Here is a 20,392-nt window from a genome sequence, read left to right as displayed (position 1 = left end):
GTGGGTTTTTAAATGGATATTTGCAACATCTGAGTTCACTGTAATAGCAACAGGAGGTGTCTACAAAATTATGACAGTAATATAGCAGGGACTATAGTTAATTTTATGCAGTTCTGAGGTAATCCACATCTTTGTTTGTTTACATCTCTTGACCACAAATGGTGCCATATACAGTCTGTGTTTGTGTGCATTCAGTTTTGATAAATTTTAACTTTTTATGATAGATTTATATACATAAAAAAATCTCTAAGTGGACCTGCACAGTTCAAATCATTCAAGTTCACATTCAATATGGTGCATGCCCCAGTGCTGCTGCTACTGTTGCCCGTCAGGAGGGAAGAGCTGACTGGTTTTGGAATAAGCGGGACAGTGACAAACATAATAATAATAACATCAAGAGCAAGTAATCTTATTGAGTGCCACTATGGGCTACGTATGTGTCTAAGTGCTTTATGTTGTTATTTCATTTAATCCTCTCCATTTTATGAGCTGTATACTATAATTATCCCCATGTTACAGAGCACAGAACTGAAGCACAGAGGAATGAGGCAAGCTGCCCACAGTCACGACTTTGAACGTACACAGCCTGTTCCAGACCCAGTGCCCTCCCTAGCTGAGGCTTGCCACCTAATTGGCTCAGTAGTCTGCACTTTCTGATCCTGGCAATGAGGACTCAGGGCCCTGCAAAATCTCATACACATCCAGCATCCCAACCTACACACCCAAATCACACATTCCAACCACGTGGAGAAGAAGAAAGAATCAGAAACAGGAAGCGAAGTCATCAAATGGGACACCTCTTCTTTCATGGGATCTAAGCTCAGTTCTGGCTCTAGGTCTCATGGCACATACTCATTTCTAAGATAAAAATACCTAGAACATGATGCAAAGGTCTAATACAGGAACGACTGCACTCCAGCAAGAGAAGAGCGAGAACAGGTCAGGAGATATATCTGATGAGATAATGCCAAAAACTTTCCAAAGCTGACAAAAAGATGTCAAGCTACAGATTCAGGGTGTAGGATAAATAAGCCCGCTCCGAGCATATATCATGGAAAGATTGCTGAGAAACAGACACAAAGAAAATGTCAAAAACAACCAGAGGAAAACATGCATTATTTTCACAGAAGCAATGGGAAGACAGACAACTCATGTTTTTACATAAATTATAAGATTCAGAAGACAATGCAGTGGGAAGATGCAGAAGAGAATAACCGCTAACCTTGCATCCTATAACCAGTGAAACGTTCCTTCAAGAATGAAAGTGAAACAAAAAGTGAGAAAATTTCTCAGGCCCACATGAAAAGAACCGCTAAGTTGAGGTCTCCTAGTCCCAGAGAGAAGAATGCAAATTTAGAAAAGATTAAAGTGCAAACGTGTAGGTGATTAAAATTAAAATTGAGTATATAAAACAATAACAACAACATTATGTATTAAGAGGTTTTATATATATGACAAGAATCCTTCAAAAGGGACAATGGAGCAAATGGAGTGAAAGGTCCTCATGCCTGCCTGAAAGCAGTCAGTAAATGTACTACATTATAAAAGATTTTAATAAGTTCAAGGGGCATGTTAGGCCAGGCGTGGTGGCTCACGCCTGTAATCCCAGTACTTTGGGAGGCCAAGGCAGGCAGATTACTTGAGCCTAGGAGTTTGTGACCAGCCTAGGCAACATGGCAAAACCCTGTCTCTATAAAAAATACAAAAATTAGCTGGGCATGGAAGTGCATGCCTGTAGTCCCAGCTACTCAGGAGGCTGAGGTGGGAAGATGGTTTGAGCTCGGGAGGTTGAAGCTACAGTCAGATGAGCTCATGCCACTGTACTCCAGCCTGGGAGGCAGGGTGAGACCCTGACTCAAAAAAAAAAAAAAAGGTGTGATATCTAGGGTAACCAGGGGAAAATAGTAAATGTACATATAAGTATTGGGTTAATAGAGGGAAAAACATAAATATACTTAATAAATCTAAAAAATTAAGAGAAAAGGAATACAGGAGAGGTGGGACAACCTGGAAAAAACTGCAAATTGCAGGTTCAAATACAAATATGATTATCACACTAAATAATACAATTAAATCACAGTAAATATTCTGGTTAAAAGATAAAGATTATCAAAGTAAAATAGTTACGTTGTGCTTAGAAGAGATATTCCTTAAACATAAGGACCCAGAAAGGTAGAAAAAAGATGGTCCAAGAGAAATTATATAATGAAGCAAAGCTGAGATAAAAACCATTAAATAAATTAATATGTGCCAGATTAGACTCTGGGGCAAGGAGCATTGCTAATAAAGCATATTTCATAATGTCTTAGAATTGACATACCAGGAAGATACAAATATTCTCAATTTTGGGTACCTAATAACATACACATTTTATTTTATTCACACGTTTGCATGTATATATTTACATATATGGGTGTGTGTAGACAGAGAAGATTAAATGGTAATAAATAATTGTTGCAGTTTTAATGCTGCGTTCATTGCCTTTTCAACGTCAGGTCATGTAAAACCAAAGCAATCAGTACTAGGGACTCTTGCATGGACGTGGTAAGACTTCCCTCTTGGGGATGAATTTCTACAGTAGATTAAGAGACTTCTAGAAGACAGAGGGAGGAGGAAAGATGGTAATAAATAATTGTTGCAAAGTTTTAATGCTATTCACACAGCTCCTATAGCATCCAAGAAATTACCTAACAAACAATGTAACAGGAAGAAATGAGACAAAAGATTATCTGCTGGCGCTACTAAGAGCATCTTTCTGAAAAGCTAAGTAAAGCCATGCCAGCTTTCTCCTATGTAGACCCAAGTTATAAGATTTATTTATTTTTTTCAAGAAAGTGTATCTGTGTAGGTAAAGATGTAAGAAGGTCCTAGGTTAATTCAAAATAACAACCCAGCTCTGCCTTTCCATGGTTGATATGAAGATGCTGTTTGTAGTAGATGGTAAAAGGGCCCTGTCAACTTCAGCCCTCAGACCCTCTTATCCTCTAAAAGGGGATCCGGCATCCTGTGTCCTCCTCTGGAGGAAGGCAGAGCACACACATGGGATGCCTTGTTTTAGAATGAATGTCAACATGGAGACCCTGGAGTCATAAGGAGTTACCTCCCCACTGTCCCTAACTCTATCCCGGTTATCATTTCTGTATAGTGGGCAATGAATCAGTGACGACAACAATGAAATGGCATTTCGATTGCATTACAATCCTATGGCTATTTGGGGCAGAAACACATCACTCGCACTCCACTTGAGACTGGCCCCGAGGCTCTGCCACCTTCCTGTCAGGTCTGGCTCGCCAGCCTCCTATAAGAATAGTACCTAAGAGGTATCCTTAATGACTCTAGAATCTGTGTATCACTGGATGCAAAGTGCTTCCCTGCAAAGTGGCTGGGACAACAGGAATGCATTCAGAACTGACTGCAGCTTCCAGGTGGCTCTAGGGAGGGCAGCAAAGCATGGTAGTGAGGAAAGGGGTTCTGGGGCCAGAATGTCAGGGCTCTGACCCTGCTCTGCCACATCGTGGCAGCCACAGCTTGGGCCTCAGTTTTGTCATCCACAAAATGAGGATAATAATATGCATGTCACCGAGCTGTCACAAACAGTAAAGTGATACAGAATGCCTGGCCCATAGCAAATGCTCAAAAAAATCTTAATATTATGTAACACATCATTGTTAACACTGACAACAATAAAGTCAGTTCGTTTTGCATTAGTCACTCTGCCCACATCCTTTCCTGTGGCTCGTTATGTTAGCGCAACAAAGGAGAGACACCCAAGAAACAGTGGTTAAGAACCTGCTACTTGGATTTATTATATATTACCCAAAGTAATAGAATTCATAGCTTCTTGGAGTATACTACCACTTTCCTTTTTCATTTCCTTTTTTCTTTTTTTTTTTTTTTTTGCCTTTTCCAAAACAGATTATTCATTTGCAGATTAAAATTTCAACCATATACAGACAGCTTCAAAAGATCACCCCTGGCCGCTGCCCCTATCTGCACAGCTGCCTCTCCCATCTCCTCTCCCTACTAAGCAACCTCTTTCTTCTCTCCTGCAGCTCACACAATGCTCATGAGCATACCATCAAATACAAATATTCCAATTTTTCCTGTTCCCTTCACACAAATGTAGCATTCTCTCTATATGCTGTTCTGTAGTTTGCTTTTTAATTGTTAGTAATTTTTCCACAACAGGACACAAAGAGCAATCTCATTCTTTCTGGAGGTCCATGCAGAATACTGCCCTCGATGGATAGATATTATGTCACCTATGTGACCAGTTCCCACTGATGACCCTTACACTGAAAACCGGCTTACACAGGAGTGGTGTAGGATCTATGATGTATTAACATGGACATTTCCTCTTCCATTATGAATTTGTAAAGTTTTGATTTCCATAATTCTTTTTTTAATCAGTGAAAACATAAAATAAGGTTCTGGGAGAGAGATACAGGAAGCCAATCTGTGGAACTTTTGGTCTGGGCCCCAGCCTCCTATAAAAATGGCACTAGGATGTATCCTTAATGTCTCTGGAATCTGTGGATTACTGGGTGCAAAGTGCTACCTGCCAAGTGGACAGGACAACAGGACTACATTCAGAATTGGATCTGCAGCACCTCCAGGAAAGTTTTGAGCTATGCTTCCTTCGGTTCCTCCATCTCCTTAATTGACTTCACCTTGAGTCTCTGGACCAGCTCAAAGGCCACTACAGTTCAATGAAGGCTGGGAGTTTTTGCAAAGAAATCCCTAGACCATTGTATCTATTGGCTCCAGTTGACTAAACAAACATCTCCTATGGAGACCCCTGGACTTTAGCCAAGCTCACCTGGGCCAGCTAACTTACAACTCACAAGGACTCTGTAGACTTAATTCTAGACATGTGGGATATGGTATATGTGCACAGAAACACTGTGGGAAATCCAAAGTGATTACAGTAAACAGCCGTATGAAATCACTCTGGCAATTGGCATGAAATTGCTGTCAAGGGCATTACTCTATATGCAGTACCACGTGATAAATTTCCTTTAGAACTTACAGTCAGGAGGTACTGTCTCCGCTGAGGAGCTTCAGTGAACTGTATAATTCATCACGTTTACTTCATGGCCCTGGCTTTTTGGGAACCTGAGAATTGGTTCAGTCACGAAAATAATTAACACCTCATGTACTATTTCCTTTCTCCCTGGTCCTGATTTTTCGAATCCTATTCTTCTAATTTAGTGGTCTCAACCAGGGGCAATTCCCCACCCTCTGGCTTCAGGGCACATTTGGCAACATTTAGAGACATTTTTGGTTGTCTCAACTGGCCGGGCATGCGACTGGCATCTAGCAGGCAGAGACCAGGTATGCCACACAGCTAAGTGGCCTGCAATGCTTGGATGTCCCCCAGACCCTCGACGAAGAATTATTCTACCCAAAATGTCAGTAGTACTGAGTCCGGAAAACCTAGCTCTACTCTGTTTAATATTAGGCCCTCTGTTAAAAGCTCCTGAGATCTTGTTTAGAAAGGTGCTTAACTACATTTGATAAATAAAATATTGTGACAGAACAGCGGAAAAGTTATGAGCATTTTCCTGCCAGAACAGACATCAAGTCCAGAGGCCAATTTTCCACGAAGAGATGTGCACTCAACACAAACTGCAAGATGTCACATACCTTGAGGAGTCTGAACGCTGTCATCCAGCACGTCCTCGTTTGCTCGTCCTCTGCACAGAGCAACCTCAGCTCTTTAGTTTCATTCCTGACTTTGTTTGGCTACAGGAGGTAAAAGAAAGTCCTGTTAGTGTTACACAGGGAGTTAGAAACAGCTTCTGTCAAGGCAGGGCTGCATCTGACACAAACCAGAGACAACCAGCTGGAGATCCCCCTAGCAAGGAGCACAGCAGATACACACACACCTGCGTGTTAAGCGTTCATTCATCCACCTTCCCGACAAGCCTTTATTAAGTGCCTACCATGGACTGGCCCCAGGTTCTGTACCACTTAGCTGAATAATAAGCCATCCTTCGGGAACTTCAGAGGAGACAGAAAAACAAACTAGCACAGGACAACATAACGTGGTAAGCACAATAGGACAAAGAGGAAGAGGCATCTAACTCTGTCGAGGGACTGGATTCTATGGGAGGAGAGCCTGCCTTCTGATTTACAGGAGGAGAGATCTTAAAGTTGCCCCCAGGCCACTGAGAGGAAGGGCTGCTGCAGGGCTTAGCCAAGAGGGGCAACTCCTGAGGAGCTCAGGGATTCTGATGTCTGAGCAGCCCCAAGATCAGACCCCAAGTAGAAGGTCCAGAGAGGGAGACTGATGTTGGCTCTGGAGAATGAGACAGAAGGGGAAGTAGGCACCATGAGGAGAAGACAGGTGCCCCTCCAGAGGCAGGGCCCTTTGGTGAGGGAGGAGAATTGTTGCAGGGATAAACTGACCTGCATCTCCAGAAGAACCCCCAACTTCAGACTCAAGAAACAATGCTGGACACGCCCCAGCTCTCCCTCCCAAGAATCTAGAGGGGTTGAGGGACAGGTGTGACTACCCTGTGCTCGGCTGGTGCTATGAGAGAAGCAGAGACTGCGTTTGCAGAGACAGGCAAGCATGGCTGGTGTGGGCTGGTGGGAAGGGAGAGTGCCAGCTGCTGCTCATACCTCCAGCCCCACCTGAGGCTGCCTTGGGCCTCTAGCTGGTGTGAATTAGACGCCTATTACTTACAACTGAAAGAGTATTCCCTGAGCAAGGTATGAGGTGATATTTTGGAAAGAAATTTTCCCCTAAGGAGGGGCTCCCCGTGTTGTGTGTTCTCGGGATATGGCTTGGGCTATGGCTCATAAGTCAGCCTACAGGGCAAACTCCAAGCACAACTATTCACTGGCTACTGGATGTGGGCAATGTGGCCAACTTCCTATCCCACAAGGGACTGTGAAGATTAAGATAATGGATGTAAAACTGTTAGTGGAACATCTCATGCATAGTAAGCATTCAGTAAATATCATCTACCATTATGATTATTAACACCACCACGACCTCACCAGGGGAAGAGGAGTGGGCTCTGCCTATAGGTGTGTGCACGTGTGTGTGTGTCTATGTACATGTGTGTATAATGTATGTGTATGCACACAGGTGTATGTCTATACATGTATGTATGCACGTGTGGGTATGTGCATGTAGATGTGTGTGCACACGTGTGTGTGCATGCCAGCACACACATGCATGCAGAGGGTGGGCAGCATTGTGTCTATTCCTGTCTGACTGTCCCCACAGCCAAAGGCCCACACAGAAGCCATCAGCTCACTCAGTACCATGCAGGCAACCCAGGTGACAGGCCGGGGGTCCCCTCCCTTGCCCTGCCTCCCCTTCCAGCTACTGGTACTGGGCTACAGCCACAGCCCACCCTTTGAAGCCAAAAGCCACCCTCCCTAAAACACTGAGCCACTGGCCACATTATCCATCCCTGTCTGCTTGTCCTTGAGCTTCTGAGCTACTCAAGGACTGATAGCAGCAAGCGTACAATAAAATGTTTTTACAGGAATGAATAAATCCAGTGTGAAACTACGTTTCTGTTGAAGACAATAGAAGCAACAATCAAGTGCTGGGCAAGAGAAGAAGTCAGTTTCCGGTGGGCTGCTGAGCATGCGCGCCGTCTGTGGACAGCTCATGGGTACCTTTATGCAGAGCCCGTGGTCTGTAGGGGCGTTGTACTGCTTCCTGCCGGCGATCAGGGAGAAGATGTTGCTGTCCTCCAGGTCGGCCAGCAGCTGCAGGTGTCTAGGTTCCTGTGACAACACTGGCCAGGTTAAGTCTCAAGCACAGCAAAGAGCAAATGTGTTCACCTCTGGTAGACAGGGGGCAGTCTCTGCACACTTACAAGCACTTTCCCCGATGACACTTTACATATTATATATGATTATTACATGAGGTGTAATAAGAGCTAAACTAAAACCAAATTCACCCAGTCTCACCCAAAACACCCACTTCCCCAGTTCTCAGACACACAAGGCTGTTGGAACGTATTTGATACTGCCAAATCAAAGCCCCATGACCGGATATTCAAGATAAAAAGCAGCAGAAAATCTATAACCCAAAGGTCAGAGTTAAGAGCACAGGGCCTGTCTGCCTTTGGTTTGCTGTGAGTCCAGAGTCCGACCGTACCTTGGGTTTTCCCACTGGTAGCTTGCTTGTCCCATCATTCTCCTCCTCAACTCTCCAGCCCACCTCTGTTTCCTGCTCTAGGAAATACCTCCCGACTTCAGCACACATGAGGACAGTGAGCGGGCCACACAGCAGAGCTGGGAGGTCAGGAAGCTACCATGCCCTGTGTCAGTTCAAAGCCCCTCTCTGCAGACGCCACTTCTCTCTGGCCCATGCGTCCGCAGCTGCTGACTTCCCAGAGCCGGCCTGATGCTCAACACCTGTGCCGGGGTCCCGCCAGCTCCCTTTCCCCTCTGCTGGCCAGAGCAAAAGAGACCGCAGCCCTCAGATGTTAAGTGATCAGCCAGGTATTGGGTGGACAAGGCTCCTGCCACAGGGTATATGTGGATAGCACAAGAAGAGAGCAGACAAGAGTGTACATGGGAGCGAAGGAGCCTCCGGCCTAAGCTCTCTTTTGAGGGCCTGCAGCTGTTTTCCATCTCCCACCTTCTTCTCACTGGGGATACATGCAAGCCTGCAGTTTATTTCATAAAATATTATGACACATAAAGTTACACTGGCATTAGGGTGGCAATAGTCTATCAAACATCTTTACAGCTAGCTTAAATCTCAACTTATGAGAACTAGGCCAGTCTCTGAAGTGATGGGGCAGCCAGGGGGGTCTGCTCCCAACCCACAGTGGGGGTGGGGCTGGGCAGGTGGGGTTCTTAGGCCTGTATTATTTATTACCTAGTTTCTGAGCGAGACCAGGAAACCTGTGACTCCAAGTTCAGCTGCTGCACAATTAGCTTATTAAGAAGTTGTCCTGAGCTTGGAGGAGTCTAAGGTGCATTTAAAAATGAAGCCCAGGTTCACTCTGAGGACCTGGGGGGAGTGACTGGGGCAGAATTAGGGCTGGTGGTGGTAGGTTTTAAAGCTCACCTTTGAAGTTCCCTTGGTGGAGCAATAAAGGCCAGATCTCCGCAAACACACATACAGCTTTTTCCATGATTTCTTTCCCAGTTCTTTCACATGCAAAAACCCTTGAATTTCAGGACAACTACTGGAGTTCAGAAAATTCTGTTGAAGAACAAATTTTAAAAATCACATAATGCTAATCTAAAATAATTAAAGCAGACATGTTATTAGCATAGCTGACATTTTCTGAATTATTAAAAGACTCCTTTTTTGATCAAAATGAGAGTGTTCTCCTTTCCAAAGTCTTAAAATCCCATCTCAATTGGTGTTGCATAGAACATAATTCGTATTTAAACATATGCAAGCAAATGGACCTTTCTAACACTGGTGATAACACGAGTCATGAATTTCCCTATAAGATAGTGCACTGAAGGATCCAGTCTGATATCAGACTGGGGGCAAGAGCAAGTGCCACGACCAAGTGACTGGGACTCTGGGGACTGACAGTGAGTATATAGTGGCCACTTTTACCCAGGCACCCCTCCAGTCAAGGGTCACGTAAAAGGTGTCATCTGTCCGCAAGTGATGCACCCAGGTGCAGGACATCCTGGTGATGTCCCCCTGTTCCAGCTAACTCTTCCCACAGGCAGCCTTAAGAATAAAGGCTTTATCAAAAAAAAAAACAAAAACAAGAAACTATGCTTTTCATCAAAGGGAAGACAGGCCAAGGGCCAGGTCACAGAGCGAAGTTGGGGAGGTGACGCTGGCAGGTCCTGCTACTAGACTGGGAGGCGACAAAGCTCTTTTCCCCCAGGTGGGAAAGGCACGTCGGACAGAGCCCTGGTGCACCTGGGTCAGTCCTTCTTGAGTCTCAAGAGATCACTGCACATCTTCACAAAGCACATGGATCCTCTCAAAGTCAAGGCAATTAAAACAGAATCTGCCATTTCACTGTTCACTGTGTATAGGTGGTAACTTAGTGCTGACACCTCTCACCAGAACAGATGCATGCTATGGTCAGAAGGGCTTCTGAAGACACCACCAGAACAGAGCTCTGAAACTCTTTATCTTTTAGATGCTGAAACAAATTTGGTGATAACAACGTAGAAAAAGGGCTTATGAGGAGAATTCTGTAGGAACTAAATTTTAGTAGTTTCTCTTATATGTAATGTCACCTGGATCTTGTTGGTGGCCTTAGGAAATGGCTTATTCTCTCACTTTTAACATGTACACAGGCACATTTTTAGGGTGTAGCTGTAACATTCCCATTCCCCACTCCCAGCTTCCCCGGAGGAGTGTGTGTGAGAGCTGGGCACAGAGGCCCTGGCGGCTCCCTCCACTGGAAGAGGAGGTGGGGAGAGACCAGGTTTTCTTAGAACAGACTTTATGAATCAGGATAATTAAAGCAGGTTTCTTTATTTGTAATATATGGCAAGTTACTTTTAAAAGTCTGTTGTGGTAACCCGATCATCTTTCACTACAGACTCTGTGCTTCTGCAGAGATTTCCAAGCAGCTAGGCGGTGGCCTGACCTGGGACCCCTGCTCAGAAAGGAGCTGGGGAGCCCTGAGACTGGGGTTTCTCCATGCACCCCCTGGCCCACACTCAGCAGTGGCATCACTGGACTCTTCTAAGTCAGAGCAAGGGCATTCTGTGTGTAAGTGCCTGTTTGGCTTAGAAGAAACCCAGCTACACACAGATTTTCCAAGGAAACTTTTAATTTCTGGTTACTCTAAACGTCCCCCACCCGCCCCCTTAAGAGCCAAGGTTATAAATGATGAAAGATGCAATCTCTTCAGGTTTTTTACAATGCTGTCATTCAGTTCCAAGAGGATTTCTATTCAGAAAGTCTATTTAGGCAGAGGTCTATTTTGGTCCAGTACCTGCAAAAGCTGGGTTTGACTGCCATTTGACTGCTGGCACCAAGTAACCATCTGTTCTGGGAAGAAATTCTAAGAAAACGGGAAAAAACAAATACGTAAAAGGTTAGCTTCAAAGTGAGGGAAGGTATGTCATACAGATATGTCAATTTTAAAACTATTCCTACCAGTATAATTACGTACACCTGTATTTAAAATGGCAGTCCTTTTTATTCTCCTATCACACAGAAGAAACACCTCCTTCAAAAGGTTGTATTTCATTTCCTGAAATACTGGGTACGAGTATGGAATACCAACTATGTTTACTAAGGGATTCATGTCTCACAGCATGCTCCATGGCAAAGAGTGATGCCAGCGTCCCAGCCCAGTGGCACAAGTGCACAGTGTGAGATAAAGAATTCCTGAAACTAAAAGGTGAGCCCAGTCATGAGAAAAGCCTTTTCTGCTGCATTCCCCAGAAACAGTCTTCAAATTTCTTACTTTGGAATAAAAAAGCAGCTAGATTATGAGTCAGAAATGGCCCTGGGTCTTCTCCCCAGTTGATGCAGCTCTGCCCCATGACTCAGGATGACAGTGAGTGCCCCAGGAGCTAGGAGGTGCCCTCCCTATCCGGGCCTCTCACAGGACAAGTGCCTCTCCCAAAGAAAGAAAAGAGAGATCAAGGTGACCAGCTCAAGACACCAACCAATCGCACTGATTTCTCTAGTCATTCTTCCACGTATGATCACAAAACATATTTGCTATTTGCAGAGAATAATGAGTTTTTCTTCTGCTAAGTGTTTGATCAGTTTAACTGAGAACTTTCAAAATAACAGAAAACATCCAGCCTCCCCCAGCTCGTCTTAGAGACGAACCCCCTTTACACTGTGTCTATTTGGAGGAGACCTCTACCTTCAGCCAGTCCCAGGCACATTTAGTGAAGCACGAGACTGGGTTTCAAGCAAGGATTGCTTCATTAAACTACAACTCTGATTCTCAAACCCATATGCTACGCCACGCCTCTCAGTCACTTTCTGAGACTACGAAACCCAAGTATAAACTTCAAGATTTCAAGAGTCCCAAACCCCAAACCTGAAGAGGTAAGACTCACCATGGGATTTTTAAAGAACTCGTATTTTGCGTAATTCTTCCTGAATAGAAATTTACTCTCATTGGCCATGGTACTCTCCACCTGGACCACCAGCTCATGGTCTTCCAAGCACCTCTCTGCAGGGGCAAAGCATCACGTGTGAGACGCAACAGGTGGGAAATTCATGGTAGCTTTACAACCAAATGGAAGATTTGTTCAACTTTCTATTCTTCTTTAAACATTATGAATAAAGATGAGGTCAGGAAGGAAACTAAATTTAAATCTCTCTTTAATGCACTACCAAATGCATAAGAGGTCTTAAGATACACAGCATGAAGAATTCAGGTCAATACTTATTTTTATATACTTCTTTTGAATTTGGCATCAACCAGATGTTAAGGAATGAGCCCATAAGACTCTTAGCAAATGATTTTGCCCTTAAATTAAGAAATTTCAACTCTTGTAAAGAAAAGACTATAACAAGTGAGAAAATACTCAAAGACAAAGGAGAAAGAACTTGAAAGAGGTGGAGGAGGGGGATGACCAAGAAGGTGCAGAGATGGAAGGAGATGGAAGCTTTTTGATGACATCAAACTTGGTTGCCAGAAAAGATGGTGCTGTGTACTGTGGGAGGGGCCATGATGCACAGCAAGACTGTACGTACGTACTCATCTTTCACACTGAAGCCTGCATGCACATCATGGAATAGTTCTTGTCAACTGAATTACATGTGAAGGCAGGGAAGAAAAACACACTCCATCCTCCAGCACCCGCTGTGGACACGTACACACACATGCACGTATGCACACGCCTCCTTCACAGCATCTTACATAGCAGCACTGTCCCCCGGAAAGGGAAAAGTCGCTTCCCTCACTGTGTGAACACAGTGGTTCCAAGCGGAGCGGGAAGAACTCAGCATACTCTAGAAGAGCGTGTGCCCAGAGACGCTGCGCTGCTCCCTTTCATGGCAGTTGTGTCCCTTCCCAGGCACCTCCTCAGAAACTGTCATGGGAGGACGGTGGCCACGGGAAACTAACCTTATTAAATCATGGAATAAACAAGATGAACAAATGTACAGCAGGGTCAAAGTGTGAACTGATGCCAAAATGGTACAGATTAACATGCTATGGAATTGACACCGGGGTAGTTCTGTCATCCTAAGACCCTACCCTCCTCTCCCGCAGCCAGACTGGAATCTTGAGGAAAGTTTCATCTTGGAAGGAAGGAATGAAGTTAAAGGCAAAAGCATTTCTGAGTCAAAGTGATCTCAGAATGCAGAAAAGACTTTCCGTCTACAAAGAACAACTGTCGCCATGGGCACTCATCTCAGATGGGTCCCGACCGGCACGCAGAAGCAAATTCTGGAGCTGATTTGTGCTCGGCTCCGGTTTTGACATTACAAGGAAAGGATTCCTTGGTAAAAACACATTTAAAGCCAGAGTTTGTGAAGGAAAGGAATTTTCTCCCCGTGGCTGCCAGAAAGCTCAGACTTGGCACCACCAGCAAGTGTGGAGCAGTTCCCATTTGTCCCTGTCTGGGAGGGAATGCTGCTAGCAACATGTGAACCAATACATGGCCCTCATGTCTCCCCATGATAGAAAAAGAGAGAAACCAAGAACATGCAACAAAAACTGTTAGGTTTGCTTTCCAAAAAGAGGTTCATTCATCGAAAATGGATTTTCCAGAAGGAAAACAAATCAATGACTTCTGTTGAAATGTTTATTCAGAGAAAAATGTCTTTCTGTAGTTACAGGAAAAAACAAAAACAAAAACCCAAAACCAAAACCAACAATCCAATAACCTGTTGATGGTTGATCTACAGAACTAAAAATTTTTATCAGGCAAAACAAGGAGAAATAAAAATGGGAGGCGACAGCTACCTAAATGAGGAGGATATGTCTGTTTCCAAAGCAAAGGGCATTTTGTCTCCAAAGAACCCTGAGGAGAGCCAAAGAGGATACCTGGGACAGCCACCAGCCCCAAAGGGGATGGCCAAACCCACGCAGGCGCCCATCCTTGTGGACAATACTTTCCTGTCTCCCTGTGCCTCCCCTGGAAAGATCGTGGGAAAGTTGCACACGGCAGTGTAAACACACAGGGGGACGTGTCCCTGGTGGTCAGATCCAGGTGGACAGGTGAGGGCTTGGTGCCCTAGCAAAGGGGGGCTCAGGAACTCGGGATAACCAGTGGGCTGCGAAACCGACTGTATATCCTGAAAGAAGTGTGCTTTTCTGACGCTGGTGACTCCAGAGGGAGCCTACCATCCCCAGAGGTGGGTCCCAAGACAAATAAAACATCAACTCCCTTTTCATCACTCACAGCAGGTCAGTGAACACAACGTGGCAGGTGACCCCTTTCTCAGAGATCCAGAGCTGTGCAGCCTCCGGATGCAGCTAAGTGCCCCTGGCACAAATGCTTCGGGCACCAGTGTTCCAGTCGGCCGTTGACTGTACAACATCTGTTCAAAGATCTTCCCTCCAGTTTTAATTTTCTCCATGATTTAAAGACATGTATTTTCAAATGACCTTGCATGATTATAAACAATTGCATCACTATCTATAAACTGCATATGATTACAATGGCCTAAGTTAAATGGGAACACTACTTTTCAAGATAATATTCCAAAAATAATTTCAAGAAATGGAAAAGGCAAAAATTCCTTGAAGTACATTTGTATTTTTCAAATTTCTGAAACTAATGCTGGCATTACTCTACTCCTCAAGAAAAAATATTTAAATATCAAGACAACTCAAAAAAGAGAATCTTACTTCCTTGCCTTAACCCTTGCAGCTAAAGTGTGACTCCTCGGCAGAAACCTGTGCTGCCACTTGGCAGTGGAGGGGCCATGGCAGAGCCGGTTGCACGGAGGCTGTGCACCCCACTGTCTCGGCCTCACATCGAGCTGCGGCCCTTGGGCCACTCCCTGCCCATCATGCCTCAGCACAGCCCACCCAAGGGAGAGAAAAGAGCCGTCAGCAAGCTCAGGGCTTTCCCAGGCTAAGAAACTGTCAACAGAGTAATCAGTGAGATAGCCCTGACGTGTGGATAAGGCCGTAAGTGGACTTCTTTCTATTTATAAATTTTAGTGGGGGAAAGGACATCTTTTGTTGCTTTTCACATATAAAAGGGAGAGAGGGACATAAAACCAGCCTGCAAAAGGCCCCCTCTAATCAGCAAGAGTCAACAGGCGCCGGCTGTTTCTCCCTCCACACCTTTCTGCATGTCCAGCTGTCAGCATCCAACAGTGTGGCAGCCACAGCACTTCCAGAGTTACTGCCACGGTGTTTCTCATCTGACCAGGAACAAACACAAAGCTGTAAACAGCCTGAAAAGGACTTGTTGCTCTTTCTGTTTCAACCTAATTCTCAGGACAACAGAATTCCTCAAATCCTTGAAATTTGTAGGATCTAGTGGAAAACCTCTTCTCTTTACTGTGTTCTCTGTGTAAGTTCCAGCCTTTCCCAGATTATCTGACCTTAGTATGGCCTGATGGCTACAGTTACTTGGGGCCTGGGTACAAGAGCCCCAGGCACCGGGTGCCCCCCACATTCCCAGGGATGGGTTTATCTGCAATCTCATTTTCAAGTTCAGGGGCACTAAGATACTAGTTTTCTATGTTTAAATACGTATTTTTCAAAATTCCTTTTATCTTTTATTTTTGAGGCAGGGTCTTGTTCTGTCAACCAGCTGGAGTGCAGTGATGCAAACATAGCTCTCTGCAGCTTCAACTTCCTGGGCTCAGGTGATCCTCCTGCCTTGGCCTTCCAAAGTGCTGGGACTAAAGGCATGAGCCACCGCGCCTGGCCAAAAATACCTTTTAAAATATAATTTGTTTACTTCATATGTCTGCAGGCTGACTGTTTAATATCACTGCATCCTCCATGTGTGAAGCTGCCCTGGCTAAGGTGAACCTTCCAGAGACTTGCAGCTCACCATGCTTGGGGCAGAAAGGATGGGGCAGAAAGGCAGGTCTTCCAAAAGACCTGCCCCATTCTGGCAGCCTCAGCTGGACTTACTGTCGGCTGTTGAATAGCCTGGGTCAGGGACAGTGTTTTCATGGCTAAGAATTCCACTCCAGACACTGAGACTGAGAAACATCTCCAACAGGTAGAACATGGGGGCAGTGCTAACATAGGAAGGGACCATTTAAACGGACAAGTGAACTGGGAATCATAAAACAGACCATCAAGTCACTAGGGCTTCGCCTACCAGGGCAAGGGGCTTTGCAACAACTTTTTCAAGTGCTTCCAGTAGTGAATGTCCCCAGGAGCTAACACTGGGAAGGGCCACCTGACCTCAATCTGCTCATAGGAGTCATTCTCTGCTTATCCACAAACACAGTGCAGAGCGGGCAGGACAAACCACCCTCAGCCAGAGGGGCTACTCTGCCGAGTGACAGCAGGGATGCCACTGTTGCTGCCAATGGAGGGTGACCAGCATCTCAGAGGAGCGATGCCCTCCAGACTGCAGACACCCACACATGGTGCTTTTCTCCCACAGAAAGGGAACCACCTGCTGCAGGCTATCCCACTTTTTCTAAAGCCATCACTTCCTTCTGGGTATAGAAAAGGTTTAATATTATTAAGGGACTGATATTTTAGCTGTTAAGATCCTTATACAGGTTGAATATCCCTTATCCTAAATGCCTGGGACCAGAAGCTTTGGTTTTTGGATTTTTTTTTTTTTTAAATTTTGGAACATTTGCATTATAGTTACCAGTTGAACAATCCAAAATCCCAAAATCAGAAATGCTTCAATGAGCATTTCTGTTGAGCATCAAATCAGTACTCAAAACGTTTAAGATTTTAGAGCATTTCAGATTTCAGATTTTTGGATGAGGGATATTCGATCAGTAATAATGTACTTTGTACTCTGGAATCTTCAATTCTGGAGGCTATACATAGGCTTAAAATGCTGTCCAACTTGGGTGCCTTATATCCTCAATTATGGGGGGTTTGGGTTACAATCTGCCTTAGTATCTGCCTTATAGACTTGCAAGCACTACCTGCCTTTTGCCCCAGCCACCAGCCTGGTGTATGTCCACATCCCTGTGAGAATACCTGACATATAATTACCTAGGAAAGTGCTCTCTACAAGGAGATAGCAATGCCTGGGGATGTGCCCTGAGAGTTGGAGGGCCAGAAGGGCCCAGGAATACCATCCACGACAAAGAAGAAACCCCTATTGGCCTTGTGGCCCTTGCGTCCCTTTCCAACAGGGATAAAGCTGAGATACCCAACAGGCTCTCTGAGAGGCACCCCACAGCCCTGCATTTTCTCACTAATGAGTTTCTGATAGTTGAATGCTGCTAAATCATGGCAGAAATAAGATTTTTAGTTAAACAGCAACTTTATTTTTTAAAAAATGTTAAGTGATATGGTTGGGTCACAAAACAGTATTCAGAGAAGTTATAGGGATGGGGACACAGAAGCTCTGTGTCAACGGGAATGAGTCCTGGGGGTGCGGACCTTATAGGTTAGTGAAACTGGTAGCTCTAAAAACTTGCAAAGTCCTCTGCAAACCCAGCCAATAGAAAAATGTGTTTCCTAGTAACTGATAAGAATGGAACTGGCCAGGTGAGAAAGAAAACTGAGGAAGGAGAGGAAGGATATTCTAAGAAATTTCATGTATCTTCAAATCCTGGCTGTGTGAGGTTAGTTATTTTTTTTTATTTTCTACTTTTTTCGTGGAACAGGACCCAAAATTTGACACAAATGTTCCTCTTTTTTTAAAAAAATCATTTCACTTGTTTCCCTTTCCCTTTTTTTCCTTTTATACTTAATTTTAAAATAAAGTGTCATCCCCCACTAGAGTGTATTAAGTCCATCTATAAAGAAGAGAAAGAAATAAGGTATGTAAATATCACATCCCTATAAATCCTGTGTGCTTATGGACATTTCTTTTTCTATTCTCTCAGAGTAAATGGTTCTTCCTTTGGTTAAAGTTTTAATGTATCATTTATTTATCTACCATATGATAGTCTAGAAATCAAAGGGTATCACATGAAATAGATAACTCAAAATTTCTGAAACATTCCTTATATGTTAAAATTTTATGTATGTGTATCTGTACCCAATTTCTATGTGTCCTGAGTGTGTCCAATTATATTCAAGTACTAAATATCTGCAGAAATCCCTTCCATAGTTCTTTCAAATGAAAAGAATATTCAGACTTTTGAATGGGCTTTCAACAATAATCATTGTATTTGGGTCAAACTATACAGACTTGTTTTTAAAATTTTTTATATATATATTTTTTCATACATATATATATATACACATGTAGAGACACATGCTGAAGGTTTCCCACCACTGTCTAATTTCCAAGTTACTTGTGTGTCAACAGGTGCTTTTGACAGCCTTATCAGACCACTGTAGGATCCACTCATGGACGTCCCAAGCTGGAGCTCGACGGGACAGCCAGTCTCCGTGGGAACAACTGTGACATCACGGTCACTAACTGTGGACCTAGTAAGTGATCCTGGCAGGAGAAAGCTGTTAGTGACAATGGAGGAGAAGGCTTCTGTCATCACACAAATGCATTTGGCAACTGGTAGAGATGGGAAAGAAACCAGCAAGAGTTCTATCCAATTCCTTCAAAAAGCATACCATCTGCCCAAAGTACAGGGCGTATTAGAAAACAGAGACTTAAGATGGTGACAGCTCAAATTTACACTGCATTATTTAGGCTTAAATTGTATAATATTACCTGGAAGGATGCTACTCCAGACCTAGAGGTTTAAATTAAGTATTCCAGACCTAGAGGTTTAAATTCAATTTATTAATCTTTCAAAAAAGATTCATGAGAAAAATTTAGAACTATGGGAAGTTTCCAATCTGTGTTATTTTTCTCTCCTTCAAGACATGGAACAAATATAGCTGTTGACTTAGAGAAAATTTTGGTTTTCAATATTTTACTATGACTTTGTAAGAACTATATTTATCAGATAAGAATTTGAGCAAAAGTCTGAGAAGCTTTTTACCTAAAATAAGCCACCTGAACAAAATACCTCTAAGTTCTGTAAAGAGTCAGTATCTTCAAATATTCTGTGATACAAAATATTCTCTTACTTTTTAGGCATGACACACGCACACACATATACACGTGCATGAACACTGTTCAAAGCCTTATTAACCAGCATGCAGAGATGCCATGTAAGACTCAACTCGAACTTACAGCAAAGTGCTTCATAATTTGCTCCAATTCCCAGCGGACCTCTCTGCACTTTGCTGCCTATAACCATGGCTCCCTTCCCATGAGCTGAGGAGCTGATTTCAGAAGGGCAGCTGCAATCCTGTGCATGGCCAGCTCTCTCCAGAGCACCTCAAGGGCACCTCCCTCCTGTCCCCTGCCCACAGGTGTGCAGCAAGCTCCATGTGGCTCTGACAGCTGGGGAGGCTGGACAAGCCACAGGGAACCTCGCTATGTCTGAGCCCTTGGCAGGTTATTACCTCAACCATCCAAGGCAAGATTCCCAAAGCACTAGGGGAAGGGGGCTGGAGGGAGGAGAGTGAAATTTTAGGAGAACCAGAAGAGGCAGGAGAGTTGAGGGGAACCTAGAGACTGCCTGCTAATTTGGCAGGGGACACTGCGGTCACGCATTTGGCAGCAGCGGTCTTCATTGAATTGCACATGAGCATCCCCAGGTGCCATTCCTGTTCCGATGGTTCCCTACCTAATCCTAGGTGCGGGTGGTGCTCCACTAATGTCCAGCTGTTGTCATCCACACAGTGACTTTTGTAAACCAGCAATTGGCACAGGTCTCTGGCTGTCATGTCTGCTAGAATCTCCACCACTTTGCTTGTCCCATCTTCACTAAAGACTTTAACATCCTGAAACACACAAAGGGGATACTTACAGATAAACAACTTCAGGCTTTCAAGAAATAAAAACTGAAACAAAAGAAAACAGGTAAAGTAAAAGTGGCAGTGCTCCAACACATGGGCAACTGTTTTTCCAGGCAGCCAACAGGTGCCCACCAGCTGTAGGGATGTGACTCTTCCTCCCCACCTCCCCTTTCCCACCTCCTGGGGGCAGAGCAGGTAGGATTACAACATGATACTCTTAAAATGCCCAGGACAACTCACAGGAACATATAGCACATGGCTAAACCACCAAACCTGTCTTAACAAGTGACAGGATTCACAGGATTCATTTAAAATACTGCTGGTGGTCTCAGGGTTGGACATTTTACAGTTGAACCAACTGAAAACACAAGCAAGCAACAACAAATCCTGTAAATCTCCCTCTTCCCATCACAACTTTTGACGAGTCCACCTGTTCTCCCCAGGGCACAGGGTCCAGCAGCGGCACCTACAGCCTTTCCCGCAGCACCTCACCCCTCACAGACACCGAGGCTCAGGGCGGAGTGGAGAGGAATTAATACAAAAGAAGGACATAATAAAAACATAGTCACAAG

General features: G+C 44.3%; 1 protein-coding gene across 14 annotated transcripts in view; it reads right to left on the bottom strand.

The window, feature by feature from the left end:
- GRB10 (growth factor receptor bound protein 10) overlaps positions 1-20,392 on the bottom strand; it is a 203,454-nt gene that overhangs the window by 17,041 nt on the left and 166,021 nt on the right. For all 14 annotated transcript variants that reach the window (XM_024249931.3, XM_024249932.3, XM_024249925.3 and 11 more), the window contains 6 exons: positions 19,649-19,805; positions 11,995-12,110; positions 10,908-10,976; positions 9,050-9,187; positions 7,642-7,752; positions 5,647-5,745 (listed from right to left, as the gene is read on the bottom strand). In XM_024249931.3, coding sequence (XP_024105699.2) covers positions 5,647-5,745; positions 7,642-7,752; positions 9,050-9,187; positions 10,908-10,976; positions 11,995-12,110; positions 19,649-19,805 — 690 coding nt within the window. The remainder of the gene's footprint in view (positions 1-5,646; positions 5,746-7,641; positions 7,753-9,049; positions 9,188-10,907; positions 10,977-11,994; positions 12,111-19,648; positions 19,806-20,392) is intronic.

This window comes from Pongo abelii, chromosome 6 (assembly GCF_028885655.2).
Source record: "Pongo abelii isolate AG06213 chromosome 6, NHGRI_mPonAbe1-v2.0_pri, whole genome shotgun sequence".
NCBI lineage: Eukaryota > Metazoa > Chordata > Mammalia > Primates > Hominidae > Pongo > Pongo abelii.
Note: the sequence above shows the minus strand (reverse complement) of the source record. Positions and strands in the feature narration are given on the sequence as shown.